The 15982-nt window shown below is 45.5% G+C and overlaps 1 protein-coding gene across 9 annotated transcripts in view; it reads right to left on the bottom strand.

Annotated features, from left to right (window-relative positions):
- The window catches only part of LOC144145672 (DNA (cytosine-5)-methyltransferase PliMCI-like), a 33437-nt gene extending 17976 nt beyond the window's left edge, over window positions 1-15461 (bottom strand). For 4 of the 9 annotated variants that reach the window (XM_077677354.1, XM_077677345.1, XM_077677339.1 and 1 more), the window contains exon 1: window positions 5491-5635. In XM_077677354.1, the coding sequence (XP_077533480.1) occupies window positions 5491-5510 (20 nt within the window). In that variant the 5' untranslated portion in view covers window positions 5511-5635. Of the gene's footprint in view, window positions 1-5490; window positions 5641-7851; window positions 8004-10784; window positions 10939-11424; window positions 11587-12181; window positions 12288-14996 lie in introns of those variants that run through there. The other 5 variants (XM_077677362.1, XM_077677396.1, XM_077677371.1 and 2 more) reach the window with 3 other exon arrangements.
- Window positions 15462-15982: the final 521 nt, after the last annotated feature.

The raw sequence follows: 15982 nt of genomic DNA, 5'->3' as shown, positions 1-15982 counted from the left end.
ATTAGAGACCGAGAACAAAAACAATGGCAGAGGTGGATTGAATGAGAGAATCGGCAAGAAAGCACTTCATACTCATTCATTCATTTATTAATATTTTCAGCCCTGTTTGGGCTTTTACAGGAGTGGAAATAAAAATAACAACAAAAAACGAGAAAACATGGATTCAACTCAGTTGTATACAAGCCTTAAAGGGGCCATGCAGACAAAACACAAGTTTGGTCCATTTGAAAGACTGCCTCGTTAGAATCATACTAACACCACTTTTAATGTAATAGAAAAAAATGGAACGGCCATGCGACCCACTAACTCATTTCCCATTACAGAACCCATGATGTCATACGAGCCAGCTCTCGGATTGCCCGAGGCCGGCAAAAGCAAACGCAAATTAGGCAAGACTTATAAGCTTGCCGAACGGGCTATTTGCGCTTAAATTTAGGGTGCATTCTTTTTATAGCACTAATAATGATGGGGAAACAATGGAAGCTACAAAAGTACATGCAACCATAGAAGTACTGATGCATACTGCTGTTGGTACTGCGCGCACTATGCTTGTTTTAGCTGCACAGCACTGCAGCGGTTTGTGGTTGTCGCAGACGACTCTGGCCGACTGGCATAAGTGGGGTGTCTTACGTGGCCGTATTTGTTGTGCGAGCACAATGTTTCACGAAACGATTATTTTCTACCTTAACCAAAAACAAGGCAGGTACAAATACAGCCAAAATTAAAGCAAAGACAGAAAACGGCCAGCTGTGTTATGGTCGGGCCATCTAGGTTGACTAACGGTAAACAAGGCTCCCCAGCAGCTTAAACACCTGCTCTTGTGATGTCATTGCAGACATCCTGAAAACACGCAATTTGGCAGGAGAATCAAAATGTTAACCTAAGTTGACTAGTTTCTCACTGAATAAAGTATCATTTGCTTCCAGACAAGCGCTGGGAGCACTATAAAACACGAAATCTTTCGAATAAAACAAACTTGTATTTTGTCTGCATGGCCCCTTTAAATCACAAAAACATACAACAATGAATTATACCAGTGAAAGTAATAGAGGGTCAACTCACAAATTTACTCTACGCCACCACAGACACAATAGAGACCCAGCATATATTATACATATATATACACACACACATAAACATAAATACACACATATTAAACAATTTACACAGGGTTATTACAAAAAAGTGGCTTTAAGACCTTCAATAAAGGCAGTTGATGACGTTAAGGTTACAAGAGAGTCAGGTAGTGAATTCCATTCCATTATTGTCCTGGGAAAGAAACTGAATTTGAAGCAATCATTGCGGGGCAGGGGAGGAAATATGCCTACTGTGGGAGAGCCTTGTTGGTGCGTTCAAGGAAACTCAAAGTAGTCGTCTTTGTCAACATATATTTGATTATGGATAACTTCAAATGGTAATTTTAATCATTCACATTTAATTCTGAGATCGAGTGGCGGGAGACCAGCTAATTGACACAAGTCTTAGCAACGTGAAAACTTGTGCAAGTTGGTGGCGCATGTTGAACCACAGCGCAAAGGACAAGACACAGGACGATAGCAAGAGGACACACGAAGCGCTGACTCAACTGTCTGCTCGACCAATGAAGAGTACTCCCGCCATTTTTTCTTCCTGCCACTGACATTCCTAATGTCCTGGAAAATCCCCGTGTGCAAGGCATCGCAGTAAATGCGCGCCTGCCTCATCCATTCTGAGTGGAGGATTTTGCATATCCTAGTTCCATGTCCGAAGGAAGGTGCAACACCTCCAAAGAGTGCTTGAACCTGAGGTTCAAGTCGGCCGCGCAATCCGTGGTGCGCGATTCAGGATGCTCGACATACGCATTCTTTTTCTTGTTTTTCTTCTATTTTGTTCGGAAATTTGAGAATACAGCCTGTGGAAAATGGAGAAGACTGCCGCCACCGCAGGTTTGGGGCCGATCACACATGGCGGGCCGCGCTACGCCGCGCTCCCGTGTAGGACGGACACAAACAGGGCGGACTTTTCGCACCTTTTGGCTATTTCCCATGCCACCGCTGTCCACTTACGAACATTTTTAAAGGAGCCATGAAGAGAAAACACAAGTTTGGTTCATTCAAAAGATTGTCTCGTTAGAATCATACTGACACCACTTTTAACGTAAACTTCGCTCAAATAAGCTACATAATTAGGAAAAACGGGAATGGTCATGCGACCCACCAGCTCATTTCCCGCAACAGAACCTATGTGGTCACATGAGCTAAGCTCTGCGATTGGCGGAGGCTGGCAGAAGCAGACGCAAATTAGGTAGAGCTTACAAACTAGACGAACGAGTGATTTGCGCTTAAATTTAGGGCACATTCTTTACAAAGCAATAAGAATGATGGGACAAACAGTGGAAGTTACGAAAGCACATGTAAACATAGAAGTACTGATGCGTTCTGCTGTTTGTACTGCGCACAGCATGCTTGGTTTAGCTGCACAGCACTACGGGGCTTGGGGTTGTCTCAGACGACACTGGCCGATTGACGCAAGCAACGGTGTCTTACTTGACCCCATTTGTCGAGCGAGCACTGTTTCAGGGAACGAATATTTTCTCCCAGAACAAAAACAAGCCAGGTTTAAATGCGGGCAAAAACAAACCAAACGCTTGCCACAGTATGGTGGCGCCATCTAGGTTACGGAACGTAAAGAAACGCGGGAACAAACCAACACCGCTGTACAGGGTGGAGTCAACCTTTGAACGGTCCCGTGCCGCCGCAATTGGGCCAACGGGCTCAATGCGTTATTCTTTTCGTTTCCCACGAGACCTAGCAACGCGAAACAGACAATATGATTCAAACTTCTTCAGTAAACCGCGTTGCGGCGATAATTTTAGCGCGTTTTTGACACAATGACTTGCTTCAGCGGCGAGCGAGCAACCGAAAATGGCGGCGCCAGCGTATACGTGTCTCTTCCCTGTACGGCGGATGTGTGAATGAAGGTACTCTAGGCTGCAGAGCGGTCGGTTCCTGTGATGTCATTTGGGACCACAAAAACGCACGATTGAGCGGGAAAATCAAAATTTTAACCTGAATTGTTTAATTTCTCGGTGAATAAAGCACCGTTTGTATCCGGACAAGCGCTGGGGGCACTATAAAACACGAAATCTTTCGAATAAAACCAACTTGCATTTTCTCTTCATGGCTCCTTTAACTAGTTCCTCGTGCGAATTTCGACGTAAACATTTTAGAAATAATTTATAGTCCAACCATTAAAACGCAACACAAAACAAAAAATTCCCCCGCATTTCCCCGAGGGGGAGAATGTGAAAGTGCGAATGCACGGTTGTCGGCCCGCTTGCGGCGCTTGCGCTCGGCCCCCGCAGCCCACCGCCTCGCCGCCTTCTCTTCCATCTCTTCCATCGGGTTTGTAGTATCACGTGTACACCACGCAGTTATCAAGCCGCTATAACGCCGCTGAGTCGGCAACGCACGCCGCTGACGACGTAGTTTGAATGCGTTAAAGATATAAGGCGCGTCACTAACACTGATATCACCGTCGCGTCCGTGGCTTGGTCGGTAGAGCGTCGCGCTGCGGCCGCAAAGTCCTCGGATCGAAACCTGGCGCCGGATGCTGTTTCTTTTTTAAATATAGAGGAGCACTGCGGACGCCGCCGCCGCCGCCGCCGGCGGTGGATGGTTTGGGGTCGCTTATAAAGTGCATTCGCACTTAAAAAAACATTTTTTTCAGAAAAAACCATGACTTTTCGACCCGCATCTCCCCTTAAGTTTGCATATTCATGTCCAAACCTTGTGTGTGTCTGTGTACGAGTTAATGGATGACAGGAAGGTGCGCCAACTCTCTCGTTTCACCTCACAGTGCACATGCTAGCCAAGTGCCTTCGCCCTTTTACATGACACAAGGTTATTGGACGTGGGGTACCGACGAAGGATAAGGATACCTCACGCCTTGTTCTCAGCCTCTCACGCCCACCCGGAGTCCTCATTCCACCAGGGCCTCCTTGGGTTGGCGTCGAGGATGTGCGCCGTGAGGAGTTGGGCGGCTTCATCTACGTGTCGGTGTGTTATGAAATGTACTGTAGTTGAGATGTTTCTGTATATGTACTCTAAATTGCTCTAGCTTCATTGAACCTTTTATGGGAAGGTGAACTGTTAAGGCCTTTATCTATGTATGTTAGTGAGGTAGGGAAGTGGTCATTGCCACATGGGTTAGTGCCAACATCCCACTCAAGCGATGGAAAGAGAACTACAGACCCACTGGCCAAGTCAAGTTGTATGTGTTGTGTCCTAAGTTATGGTATGTGCCCTGTTTCTTGTTGAAAAGGCATGCTCCAGAGCATGTCAGAAACTCCTCAATCAGGCGACCTTGGGCATCCATGCAAGAAGAGCCCTAGAGAGAATTGTGAGCATTAAGGTCGCCTGTGAGGATGTATGGTTCGAGCAGCTGGTCAACCAGCACCTCGAAATGAGTGCTCGAAAGTGTAAAATCAGGAGGAATGTAAATGGAGCATACCGTTACAAACTTATTAAATATTATTGTGCGAATTGTTACAGCCTCAAGGACAGTGTACAAGTTGATAGGGTGGCATGCTAACGATTTCCGGGCGATTATGGCCACACTGCCAAAATAGAGTGTGCAGCCATTCCTGTCCTTTCTGAATACCATACAATTATTCAACAAGTTCGTGTGTTTCGAATTTAACTGAGTTTCTTTGACACACATTACGCTTGGCTGATTAGAGTGCAGTATCTCGTACACATCGTCAAGATTACTAAGAACGCCTCAGTTCCATTGAACAATATTTTCTTTTCTCATTATTTGAAGTTCAGGACTACTGAAATGTGTTTCTTTATGTAAGGTCTTTCAAGGCTTAGACTCTTGAAGGGTTTTTTTTTTTTTTTGCCTTGCCTGGAGGTTTGGAACAATAATCAGAGTTTTTACCTGGTATTTTCTTTCCCAACCTGTGAATTCGCTCGATCGAGTCTAGTTTTTGTTTGAGTATATTTCCGAAGATTTCCTCGTTCACCTTTTTCATCAAAATCTCTTCTGTTTCTAGTTCCTCCTCCTTAAGACCTCTTATGATGAGATTATTTCGCCTAGAGCGGCTCCCCAAATCCTCAGCTGGTATTCTCAAGGTCGCCACATCAACATCTAGGGTTGTAGCACAATTCCCCACTTTGGAAAGCCTGTTCTCAATTGTGTCTATGTCCAGCAGTTTCTTTTCAATATCAACAAGTTTAGTTTGGATATGAGCTGTGTTTGATTCTGGTGATGCCTGTTCCTGTTGAATTTTGATAATTTAGGCAAAATTTCTCTTTGGTTCTGAAGCACTGCTTTTACCATATCCTCCGACACCGAGCCAGGGTTTTCTTCAACATCCCTGGAAAGCATAAATAACAGGCTTGCCATTGAAAAGGCGTCATTCAAACCCTCCAGCAGTAATCTTTGTGGACAGGGCAACACAATAAGACATAGGGAATTGCTACAAAAGCCAGATTTCCGACCACCAACCTGCACACAGAGTGGCACATTAGGGGTCATCGTCACGACAGGGTTGCCGTGTCCATTGAAGAGGGGAGACACCAGCACCGTCCGTCACCCATTGCAATCGTTGTTCCCAAGGCCAAGGCGAGAATAAGGCAACCAGCGGCAATCTGCAGACTGGCACATTAGGGATCATCGTCACTACACTGTTGCAGTGTCCACCATACTTGTGGAATTCTATTATAACCTAAGAGTGGCGCAAAGCATGCACAATTTATTTCCTTTGTGGTGAGACTTTGTGATGAGACTTCAGCAAAAAACAATTTTTAGTAAAATTTCAGCTTGAATGCAATAGCTTCAAAAAAAAAAAAAAAACTAACATCAGAGCAGAATTTTTATTCCGAGAAAAAGCAGCTCGAGAAGAAAATTTCATGAAATTTTTCTTATTTGTGTTTACCATCACCAAGTAATAAAAAATGTGGTGTTTTATGTCTTAAAACAATTTTGGATGGTCTCAAATAGAGTGTGGTTGAAGTGGGTATATAAAAAAAAAACACTTTTGTTGTTTTGTTGCAGTACAGCCCTCGCAACCAAACCCTGCAAACTAAAAAGTGCTAATGCCAGCAGCATACTTATTTATCCCCAAGCCACTGCTGTTTTCCCTTCTCCTTTCCAGATGTTGCCAATGTATGCAAACTCACACACAACTAAAAGATTGATTGATTGATTGTAGGGTTTAACGCACCGACGCAGCGCAGGCGATGAGGCGCGCCGTAGTGGAGGGCTCCGGATTAATTTTTGACCACCTGGGGATCTTTAACGTGCGCCGAAATCTCGTACACACGGGCGTTTTTGCTTTTCGCCTCCATCAGAAAAGCGGCCGCCGCGGCCGGGAATCGAACCCGCGACCTCGTGCTCAGCAGCGCAACGCCTTAGCCACTGAGCCACCGCGGCGGGTACACACAACTAAAAGAAGCAAAAGGATATTACTTTTCCATTCGAGACAAATTGAAGCAGCCATATCACTCTTAACCCCTTAACTCCAAGCAGGCTTAAAATCCGCTGGTCTTCCTATCAAAGGTAGGGAGACACACTCTGTGTACATAATCTTCGTATCGATCGGAGGTTGTAAAACTTGCGGAGGATAACAAGCGGCAGCTCAGTGTCTCAGCTTTACAGAGAGCACCTGCCTTACTTTCAAATGGCCGTGCTTTTCTCGCTTGTAACCCTTGAGGCTGCACTAGCAAACCTAACAATAAGTTTGTCCAGTAGCATTTTGTGTGACTGCTAGATTTATAAACAAGTCTTAAAATTTGGTAGATTTTAGAAAGAGAGTTACTGTGAATCAATCTGAATTACACGTAGCAGAGTAGGCTTGCAGGCCTGTGGTGAAGGCAGCAAACTTATGGACCTGAAAAGAAGCGTTAAATATGTTCAAATATTTCAAGTAAAAACGAAAACCTCTGAATATTCATCATTTGTGAATTTAGAAATTACAGTTGGATTGAAACTGCACTCAGTCACTATTCCGTCGAGATTTGAAACTCAAATATTCACGCATTGATTTTTTTTTTTTTAATGCTCCCAGCACCACTGGGGAGCACCACTGGGGAGCCACTGGGACCTCAGTGGTAATCATAGCGGTATCAGTGCCTAGATTTCCATACCAACCCTCCCCTCCTCTCAGCCGCACATTCTCATACTTTCTCTACTGTCGTGCCTTCTTTGCCGAAACTCCTGGGCATTACTTTGAGCACTCCACAGCCATGTTGCTTGGGACAGGCAACAGGCGTGGCATATTTTTCAAAGCCGCAGCCAGTGTTTTACGCAGGGGTTCAGTTTGGGTAGCTTCCCCGACAAAGGGGAAGGGAAAGTACCAAAGAAGAAGAAAAAAAAAGAAATAACAAAACCAGAAGTAATGAAGAGCAAAAGCAAGGAATTTATGCAAATTAAAAATACAACAAAGACTCCAAGATGACGTCGCATAATTTGCCAATCGTTTTGTTCATTCTCAATCCCTGCTGCAGTCTGTCAACATTCTGAATACACTCTGAAACTCCCCCGGTTAAGAATCTGGTGCATTTAAAGCAGTTCTTCAGTCTGTTTTTCTCGAGGTCCTTTCCTAGCCAACTCTGAACGCCCTTCTTTGCACAGGGCCTTAGTGAATAGTTTTGAGGATCAATAACAATGGTTCATTTTAGCCAGACTTGGTGAGTGAGTGAAAGAGAGAGAGAGAGAGGTCACACTTGCTAACACAACTCAAAACTGGCCCAGCCTTGGTTTTACGCCACAGTCGTTGTTACCATGCATGTCCATATCTGCATTGCAGTTTCTCAATCCTCATCATCATTATCAGGGCCTGCTGCTCATTTGACCAATGCCACTCACTACGAGAATGTCGCTGAGGAACTGGTTGCAGTCCTGGACGAAGACGGTGGTGTTGGGGAAGCTGCGCTGGTGGGCCCTTGACGCCAGCTGGCAGTTCTCGACCGCCCACAGTGGGCTGCTGGCGCCAACAGCCTCCAGGCCACAGGACAACCCTGCAACCAAGGGGCGCAAGGCAGTACCAATAAATGATTGCGGGCCCATATCATGGGGGTTTTTGTCTTTGTTTTAGTCATAAAAACAAGCACAGCAGCAGTGGTGGTGCCACTGCAGCAGGTTCAACTGATCTTGAAGTTAGCCCAGTGAACTCATCAGCAACATTATTCCAATCATCTACTGGATGGTTACTGCGGGACGAAAGTCCCCCGTACTAAGTCACATCCCCTCCTATCTTGCTTAAGGGCCAACTGCAACGAAATTTTCGACCCCTTAATGTGTGAAACCAAGTCAAAACTGCAAAATGACAATTTTTCGTTTTCCCCTTTGTTAGATGTACCATTTATTGGGCATCATTTTGCTGAAAAGAGTTCCTTCCTACACAGTTTCTTACAAAAGATACATAAAAAAATATAAACCCAATAGGCGTCTACGAAACCGAAACTGCTAGTTTTGCGTGCAACACAAAAATGGACTGGTTTGGAGTTCTTAGCTTGTTACTTAACAATCGTGTCACGTACAAAAATGTAATAATGCCCAAATAGTGTTTTCAACACTTTATTTATCAATTAAAATCAAACTTCTCACCAGGCAGATGCACGATGTTTCGCATGTGTTGTTTACATTCTGGAGACTTCATGCGCCCGTCAAAGGAGCATCGGATCGTGTACAGCTTGCACTTACAGCTTGACATGGACTTACAACTACTTGGACTTGCAGCTTGATACAGTCTACAAACTAACAAACTAAAAGCGCATTCCTCCAGGCAGAAATTGTGTCGTGGCTTAGTTTCAACTGAGCGAATTAATTGCGATGACCCGCTGGCGGCGGCCGACTGAACGCTGGACCGACTGATTCTGTCTGAGGCTTCGCGAGCCGGACAGTAGCGCAGTCAAGCCAAGCCACCTTTTTCTGACGTCATGCGAAACATCATAGAAATCGACAAGGAGGATGCAGAGAAGAGGACAGCATTTTTTAATTGATTTTTCTACTGAATAAAGTCGCATAAACGCAACGAGAGTGGTCAAAACATGGCCTAGAGACTCTGGACTACCATTTTCGCTAGTAATCCCACAATGTTTACAAATCCCTTCAGTGTCCCTTTAAGTACCCCTGACCAAGCAGCGTGATGAGGACGGGACAAAGGTTAATAAATGACAACAAACGATCGGTGACTTTCAACTACCCTTAAAATTCTTGATTACACAAGCTATTCAAGAATGCTAACATATTTACGCATGAGCTTTACGAACCGTTTAACACGTCTATTTGCGGACCAAAAGTTCGCCTTAATTGGTTGCAATCATTAAACAAGGGCACAACGTCTGCGTGCAGAATTTGTCTGTTTGTTCGCATTTTCCTTCTCTGTTCTGAGCTTGCCAGACATGTTCACTACGTTATGTTGGAAGCGTATCTGTGCATGCACGTTTCCATCAGGTTTTTGTTCTCACAAAAAGAAAATCCTTGCGCTTGGAAAAGTAATCTCATCCTGAAACTGGAACATTCAACTAACCTGCAACCCACAGATGAAAAAGTTTGGCTGTGTCAAGCATTTTGCAGTTTTTGTCAGTTCCGAAAATAGAACCCCCTGCCGCGCGACTGGCATTGCAACTCCTAATTCGCAGGTGAAGTTGTCGCATGTAGCATCGTCATTTGTGCTTTCAAGCATGCTCTGCGGGTAATGAATTGATAACAACCCGCCCTGCTTGTTCGGTTGCAGAACATTTCCACTCGCCATAGCACTAGCATGCGTTCGACGGTGGGTTCAAAGACAAAAATATTTCCGACCGCTTTTTTCAAACACGCCGCCGCATATTACCTAGACTGCCAAAGGCGTGCAAACAAAACCACGATGAAAACTAAACTGGCTGCATGATACAATTTACAGTGCTTTTCATAAGCTACCGAGTGTGCTAGTCTGAGTCCACTTGTGACTTATACCCATGATGCCCATCGTGGCACACGGTTGCAGCACCAGCAGATTCCTCCTTTTGTTATGACTGCATGAAGCTATGGCATTCCAGGCTGTTTGTTCTCTCTCCTCCCCACCCTTACCGGAAGCAAGTCAGGCAGCAGTGATGTATAGCACACTATAATGCTACCACGTACCGAGCGGTTTGGCCAGTTTTGGTCAAATCAGCCATGCATTCCCCGACTGCACCATCCTTTGCTGCTCTGGACCTTCATGGGACCGGTGATCAGTAGTGATGCTTTATTGAACGAAAACATACTGTCCTTCTAGGGCACGCGATTGTTGGCGTCACTGTCTCCTCACATAGTGGTACCACCGCAAGTGTAAACATGTAGTGGCATCAAGCGGCAGCCAGGGAAGCCGTTGCACATGCTTGAAAATACTGTATTTAGCCTAAAGAAGCATTCCCATTCTTTTTAGCAGCACAGCAAAAGCACACAGAGGGTCACAATAAAGGTGGCAATGCACAGAGTACTGTACAACAGTCGCACACTTATCTGGCCGAGTGTTGCACCAAAACTGAAATGAACTTTTTGGCATTTAGGGTTGCCACGTGATCTATCAGCTGGGCTCTATGACAGTGGTTTTAGCTTTTTTTTTTCTTCGACAATTAAACATGAACCTACAAAAACTTTGTTAGAATATCTGTCAAAAAAGTTTTAACAACTTCCAGTGGAAGTGGTGGGGATACCTGCCTTCACTTTTCCACTACTTTCTATATTATTTTAGAAAACCTACGCATAAGATCGATATATCAGTGTTCTTGAATTGTATTTCGTCTTCAGTGTCCCTTCAAGTATTCACTCACCTGGCTGAGCTGTCTGAAGCAGGTGGTTCAAAACTAGATTTCCATGGGTCATCTGCAAATGCAAGGGACGGTTCCGATGGCATCGGTGATGAGCCCTGTTCCCGCAGTTCCTTCATGAGGACAAGCTCCGGAATTCCCATTTCGGTCTGGCATGCTGAAAATACCACGAAGTTAAGATAACACATTAACATAATGCACATTTCTGCGTGATGTCAGGTTTTTAGCACTAATTTTGACGGTTATTCCACATACTTTACTTCAGGAAATCTGATGGTCACACAATATTCGAGAGAGCAGTGGTTCACAAGTGATGAACTCTCATTACCACAATGGATGCAATGGTAATCTCGCAATCTATTGTACAGCCATAGGAATGCAACATAAGTGCAGCCTTTGCAGGTGGGCTCAAACAAAAACAGCAAACATCAAAAGAGTGCAACACACAGTGTTTTCATAGAATAGCAGAATTAGGCACTTACGCAGTCAGATAAGGTGTCTACAACCTGCATTACTTTTATAGCTGAAATGAAATTCCAGCATTCAGATCTCTTGAGTTGCTATTCGTAAGGATGGGCCACTGGCATTAACGAACCAACCGCTCGTGTCAAAACCTGCTTGCTATTTGTCAGATGGTACGTACCGACTTCCCTCGTTGCGCATGCTGCCTGAACACAAATGCTCCTCGTGTGGAGTTTCAGTGTTGCCTGAGTCACCGTGGACCGAGTTTGGGCACCTAAATTTGGCCTTCCTGATGCTATGCGCACACGCGTGCAAGTGCCAACCCCCAGTGAAACATCTGGACCTGAAAAAAAAAAAAGGAAAAAAAAAAAAACAGAATTACTGAGCTCGGATACCTGGATTATCTGATCTCAGGTCCCATATGTACTCTTAGGGCCAACACCACAATTACATAAAAGTGAAATACTTAATTGCCTTTTGATATTCACATAACAGTTCATTTTTAGCACCCTCTTAGATTTGCTATAAAGCAGACTGCATTTCGCATGTGAATGCTGCCAAGTTCACTTCACAGCCCTCGTACTCACAGGTAATACGGGTATGCAGTTGGCATGAACATCTGCGTATGTGCTGCCAATTGGTAAACGCGTGAAGCAGTTGTTGCAGTGGCCGCTTTATTGTGGCCAGGCTGCAGAACTATTACTATACTGTTAGCACAGTTTCCTAGGACCCAAAACCAACGAAGCATTGAAGTAAATGACAAAGTGGCAACGCAAATTTGAATGACTGCATGTCGAACCGTGGTACAAAAAAACAGTTATTTACTTTTGCTCACCGCAGCGTAAGAAGCAACACCTCCTGCACAGCCGACGCTGCCTCGTATGCTGCATAAGCAATTGACCAAGCCCAGACAAACAGCGCCGAGAGAGCGCACACACCTGAGCTCGTAGAACCGGACGCCTTAGGTACTTTGTAGGCTGCACCGCACTGCCAGTCTTCCAAGGTCTCCGAATGAGCAGGCGCAGAATCTGTGCTGGTGGATGCCTGCGAAGTTTCAAGTGAGGAAAGGTTTAGCAAAAGTTTAGCAAAAATATGCTTCAGCTGGAGTACAGTCGAAAGCTATAATTATTACGGTAAACATGGGAGTGCATGCCGCTCAGTACATGCCGAGCGGTCTAGCGATGGGGTGGCACACTTTTATAGTTTCTTATTTTTGGCGGATCCACTCCTTGCAGGTCTAGGACATTTCGGTGCGGACATTTCGGTGCATGGATGTTTCGGTGCACGGATGTTTCGGTGCACGGACTTTCCGGCAAATGAATTATCTGGTGCTTACTTGTTTTAAACAGCCATTCTATGTTTCTGCGTAACGTGGGTTACGGAGCACAACAATATACTGCAGTGCTTGCACATTTACAATGATGCCATGTTTCATTTTTGCCAGTTATTTGTTTAAATTGAGCACTGCTATATTTCTGTTTAATACCTTGTTCAGAAACACCTATTGTGCAGCCAACTAATTAAATCCTTTTGCAGACCTTTTTATTTACGACAAGACTTTATAATGTAGATTCGCTCTTTTTTGCCACATGCACATCTGCTAAAGAAATGAGCAGGTGTTTACGATGCACTTTGCAAGTAATTTTCTCTAAATAAAAGTCACACTCCGACTATCACAACAAAGCAGCTTTACAAACATACTGTTGCCCCTGAAAATGCAGAAAATCTTGCGAAGTGTTTCCTGTGGGCAGCGCTGTGACGCTAAAACGAATTAACAGATAGTGCTGTCGGCAGCTTTTTCTAACGGAAAAGTCTAGAATATCGTCGTAGAAGAAGAATGGGCCTTTTTGAAGACAGCTGCAGCTGCTATCTCTCTTAAGTCCTACTAAAGTGTGTATGGATTGTGCGCACAAACACCAGTCACTCCCGTGTTCAGGCAAAAGCGCGATGCCACTTGCCTTTAACCCCAAGCACAGAAAACGTCAAGGAAAGGGTCTGCAGTTTTCCAATCTATGTCAGTTTTTTATTTTTGCTTTGCTCTTTTGTGCGCCGCGGATGAGGGGCCTTACATTATCTGTAAAAGTGCATATGCACACGTCCTTGTAGCGTCGCAAATTAGTGTGAACGTCATTCAGAGGAACCAATGGATAACTGGGTTGGCCAAATTTATTATAAGTAGGACCCACACAACATATAATGAAGGTAAACATCTGGCTGTGATCTCTGGTTGGGAGGTTACAAATGAAAAGCTATAATTACATTGCTAACAATGGTACAATTAAAGGAGAACCCGACGTTTCACAACCAGATTTCTTTCTCAGGGGTGACTGGGGTCAGGCTGCTGCGGCGTCTGATAGCCTTTCAACACAAAGGTGAGGGTTCCAAGGTAGCGATTAAGGTATTAAGAAGTTCGCTGAATGTGCCACCACTTATGTAGAAGCCTCTTCCTCCAGTTTTGTTTCGTTCTCAACTATGGCCGTCCCGACAAAGTCGATTCTGTGGCCAGATGCCTGGCAGTGCTATAGATATACATGCACCATGAGCTGGGACAATCTCTTTCATGCACAACAAAAAGCCACTGAAGAAGCCCTGGAGGACTCAATGACCAGTCTCGTTGGCCACAGTGTCGCCCACCTCGAGGAACAAGCTTGCTCGCTGCGCCCTTCCGCGCGTCGCTGTCATACCGACCGCACCCCTCTCCAGGAATCGTTCCTTCTTCGCCCCGGTGGCCCCATATGCACTTGACTCTTCAATCCCCGAATATTAACACCCCAGACATTGTCGGTTGCAGATGTTTCCTCACCTTCTTCCTTTATTAGCAAGAAAATTTTAATCGGCTGGTGTGCCGAGGGCTGCAACAGTCGTCTATCAGCTTTCGGCGCCCACTTTGCACATTGGAAAGGCGCAAATGGCACCCTCCGACCTAGAATCCCCTTAGCAATGCCACTGTAAGTGCGATCGCTGATTATTTTTAAGTAGAACCTACGCCTAATGCAACGACGACGGGGGTGACAGAGAAAATTACGAAAGGTGAATGCACACGTGCTTTTATTAAAAGCCAGCTTGGTTTCTTCCCTGTTCATTTTTTCGTGATGGTTACGGGGTCGGGGGCGGAGAGTTCAAAATGGGCATCAATGAAATCAAAGCACTTCAGGAACACTGAGAATACTGGATTGGGATCGTTCATATAATTTTAAAAAGTTGAACGAAAGTAAAATTTGAACGGCACACAAATCTCGAACGTTAAAGTGATATCGTCTGACAAAATTAAAATAATAATTAGCTAAAATGTTAAAACAATTTCCTGGGACATTCCGGCAACCGAATGGTACGCATCGAGACGGCCTGCACCGGAATACTCGTGCACCGAAAAGTCCGCGCACCGACCGAGCACCGAAATATCCTACACTGAAACGTCCGGATCCCACTCCTTGTGACGGTTGATTGCGCTTTTGTCTACACCAGACATCTGGAAACGATTCCAAAGACACGTGCAGATGCGGGCTTTTTGTCCAGCGGAAAAACACAGCGTTTGTTTTTGCCTGCCCGATTAAGTGATAAAAAGTCCCACGTTGTCATATCTGCAGATGCCGTGGCTTAACTACTGCTGCAGGCAACCGTGCGATAAAGCGCTTTCAGGGGTGCGCCCTAACCGCACAAGCTGTCAGAGCGCGCTGTGCGGCACGCGGTCCCATGTTTACTGTCCGTCACGCATGCGCCAGACAAAAAAATAAAAAAGAAAAATCAACAAACCTCGAGTGGACGCTGTTTTGGCGATGTTGCTTCACTCTGCGCCGCGGTGCCACACGGCGATGCGGTGATAGTCGGCAAAGCCCCATGGTCGAGTATGCGCAACGCCTGCGGGCTGTACTGGCTCAGGCATGTCGGGTTATGAACGTAGCAGCCCGGCGCAAAATGCAGCGAGCACAGCAGACTTTGCGGATTCGGCGTCCAGCTGTTCCCGCGTCCGCTCCTGCGGACGAACTCAGTCCACCCCAGTAGCTGTTGCGGGTCGCGAGGAAAGCGGTGCAGAGCTATGCCTTGCTTCGATTTCGTTTGGCAGAAGCTCGCCGCGCAGTATTTCGGCATTACAGAGGCACAACTGGGCGTCAGAGCAGACTGCAGCATCAGCTTCGTCACGACGCACGAAGCGCAACGTCCAAGAGAGTGTCGCGCGTGCCGACAGCAAACCATGCAGCAAACACAGCGAAGCTGATGATGATGATGCTGATCAAAGGCCTCCCCTTTGCATCGGGGTGATGGCGTGCGCCATCTAGCCTATCTTAGTAGTTTGAACTTAAATTTAGTCCCTCAACTCGGATCTCTTTTTAATTCTGCCCTGCCGCTACCCCTGGCTGGGATGTTATTTTATCGACTTCCCTGCTTTTTTTCCACCAATACTCTAGCCGCTGCTTAGTAATACCGGTAATACCTACTGCTGCCCAGTTAATGCTTCCATTGCCTCAGGAAGTAGGACTTTCCCCCCAATTCTATCCGGCTGAATCTTTTGGCATCCTATTACTATGTGGTCGATTGTTTCTTTATCCCTGCCACATACAACACATGTCTCATCCTGGGACGAATATTTGCTCATGTAAGTTCGAGTTCTCAAGCAGCCAGCCCGCGCCTCAAAGAGCAACGCACTACCTTTACTGTTGTCATAAAAGTTCTCTTTCCGGATCTCTTTTTTGCTTGCTTTGTAGATTCCCAGCGATCCCTTCTTTTCCATCCTCTCTTTC

Source organism: Haemaphysalis longicornis, unplaced genomic scaffold (genome assembly GCF_048455015.1).
Source record: "Haemaphysalis longicornis isolate Haplotype H1 unplaced genomic scaffold, Haemaphysalis longicornis Haplotype H1 scaffold_1, whole genome shotgun sequence".
Taxonomy (NCBI): Eukaryota; Metazoa; Arthropoda; class Arachnida; order Ixodida; family Ixodidae; genus Haemaphysalis; species Haemaphysalis longicornis.
Note: the sequence above shows the minus strand (reverse complement) of the source record. Positions and strands in the feature narration are given on the sequence as shown.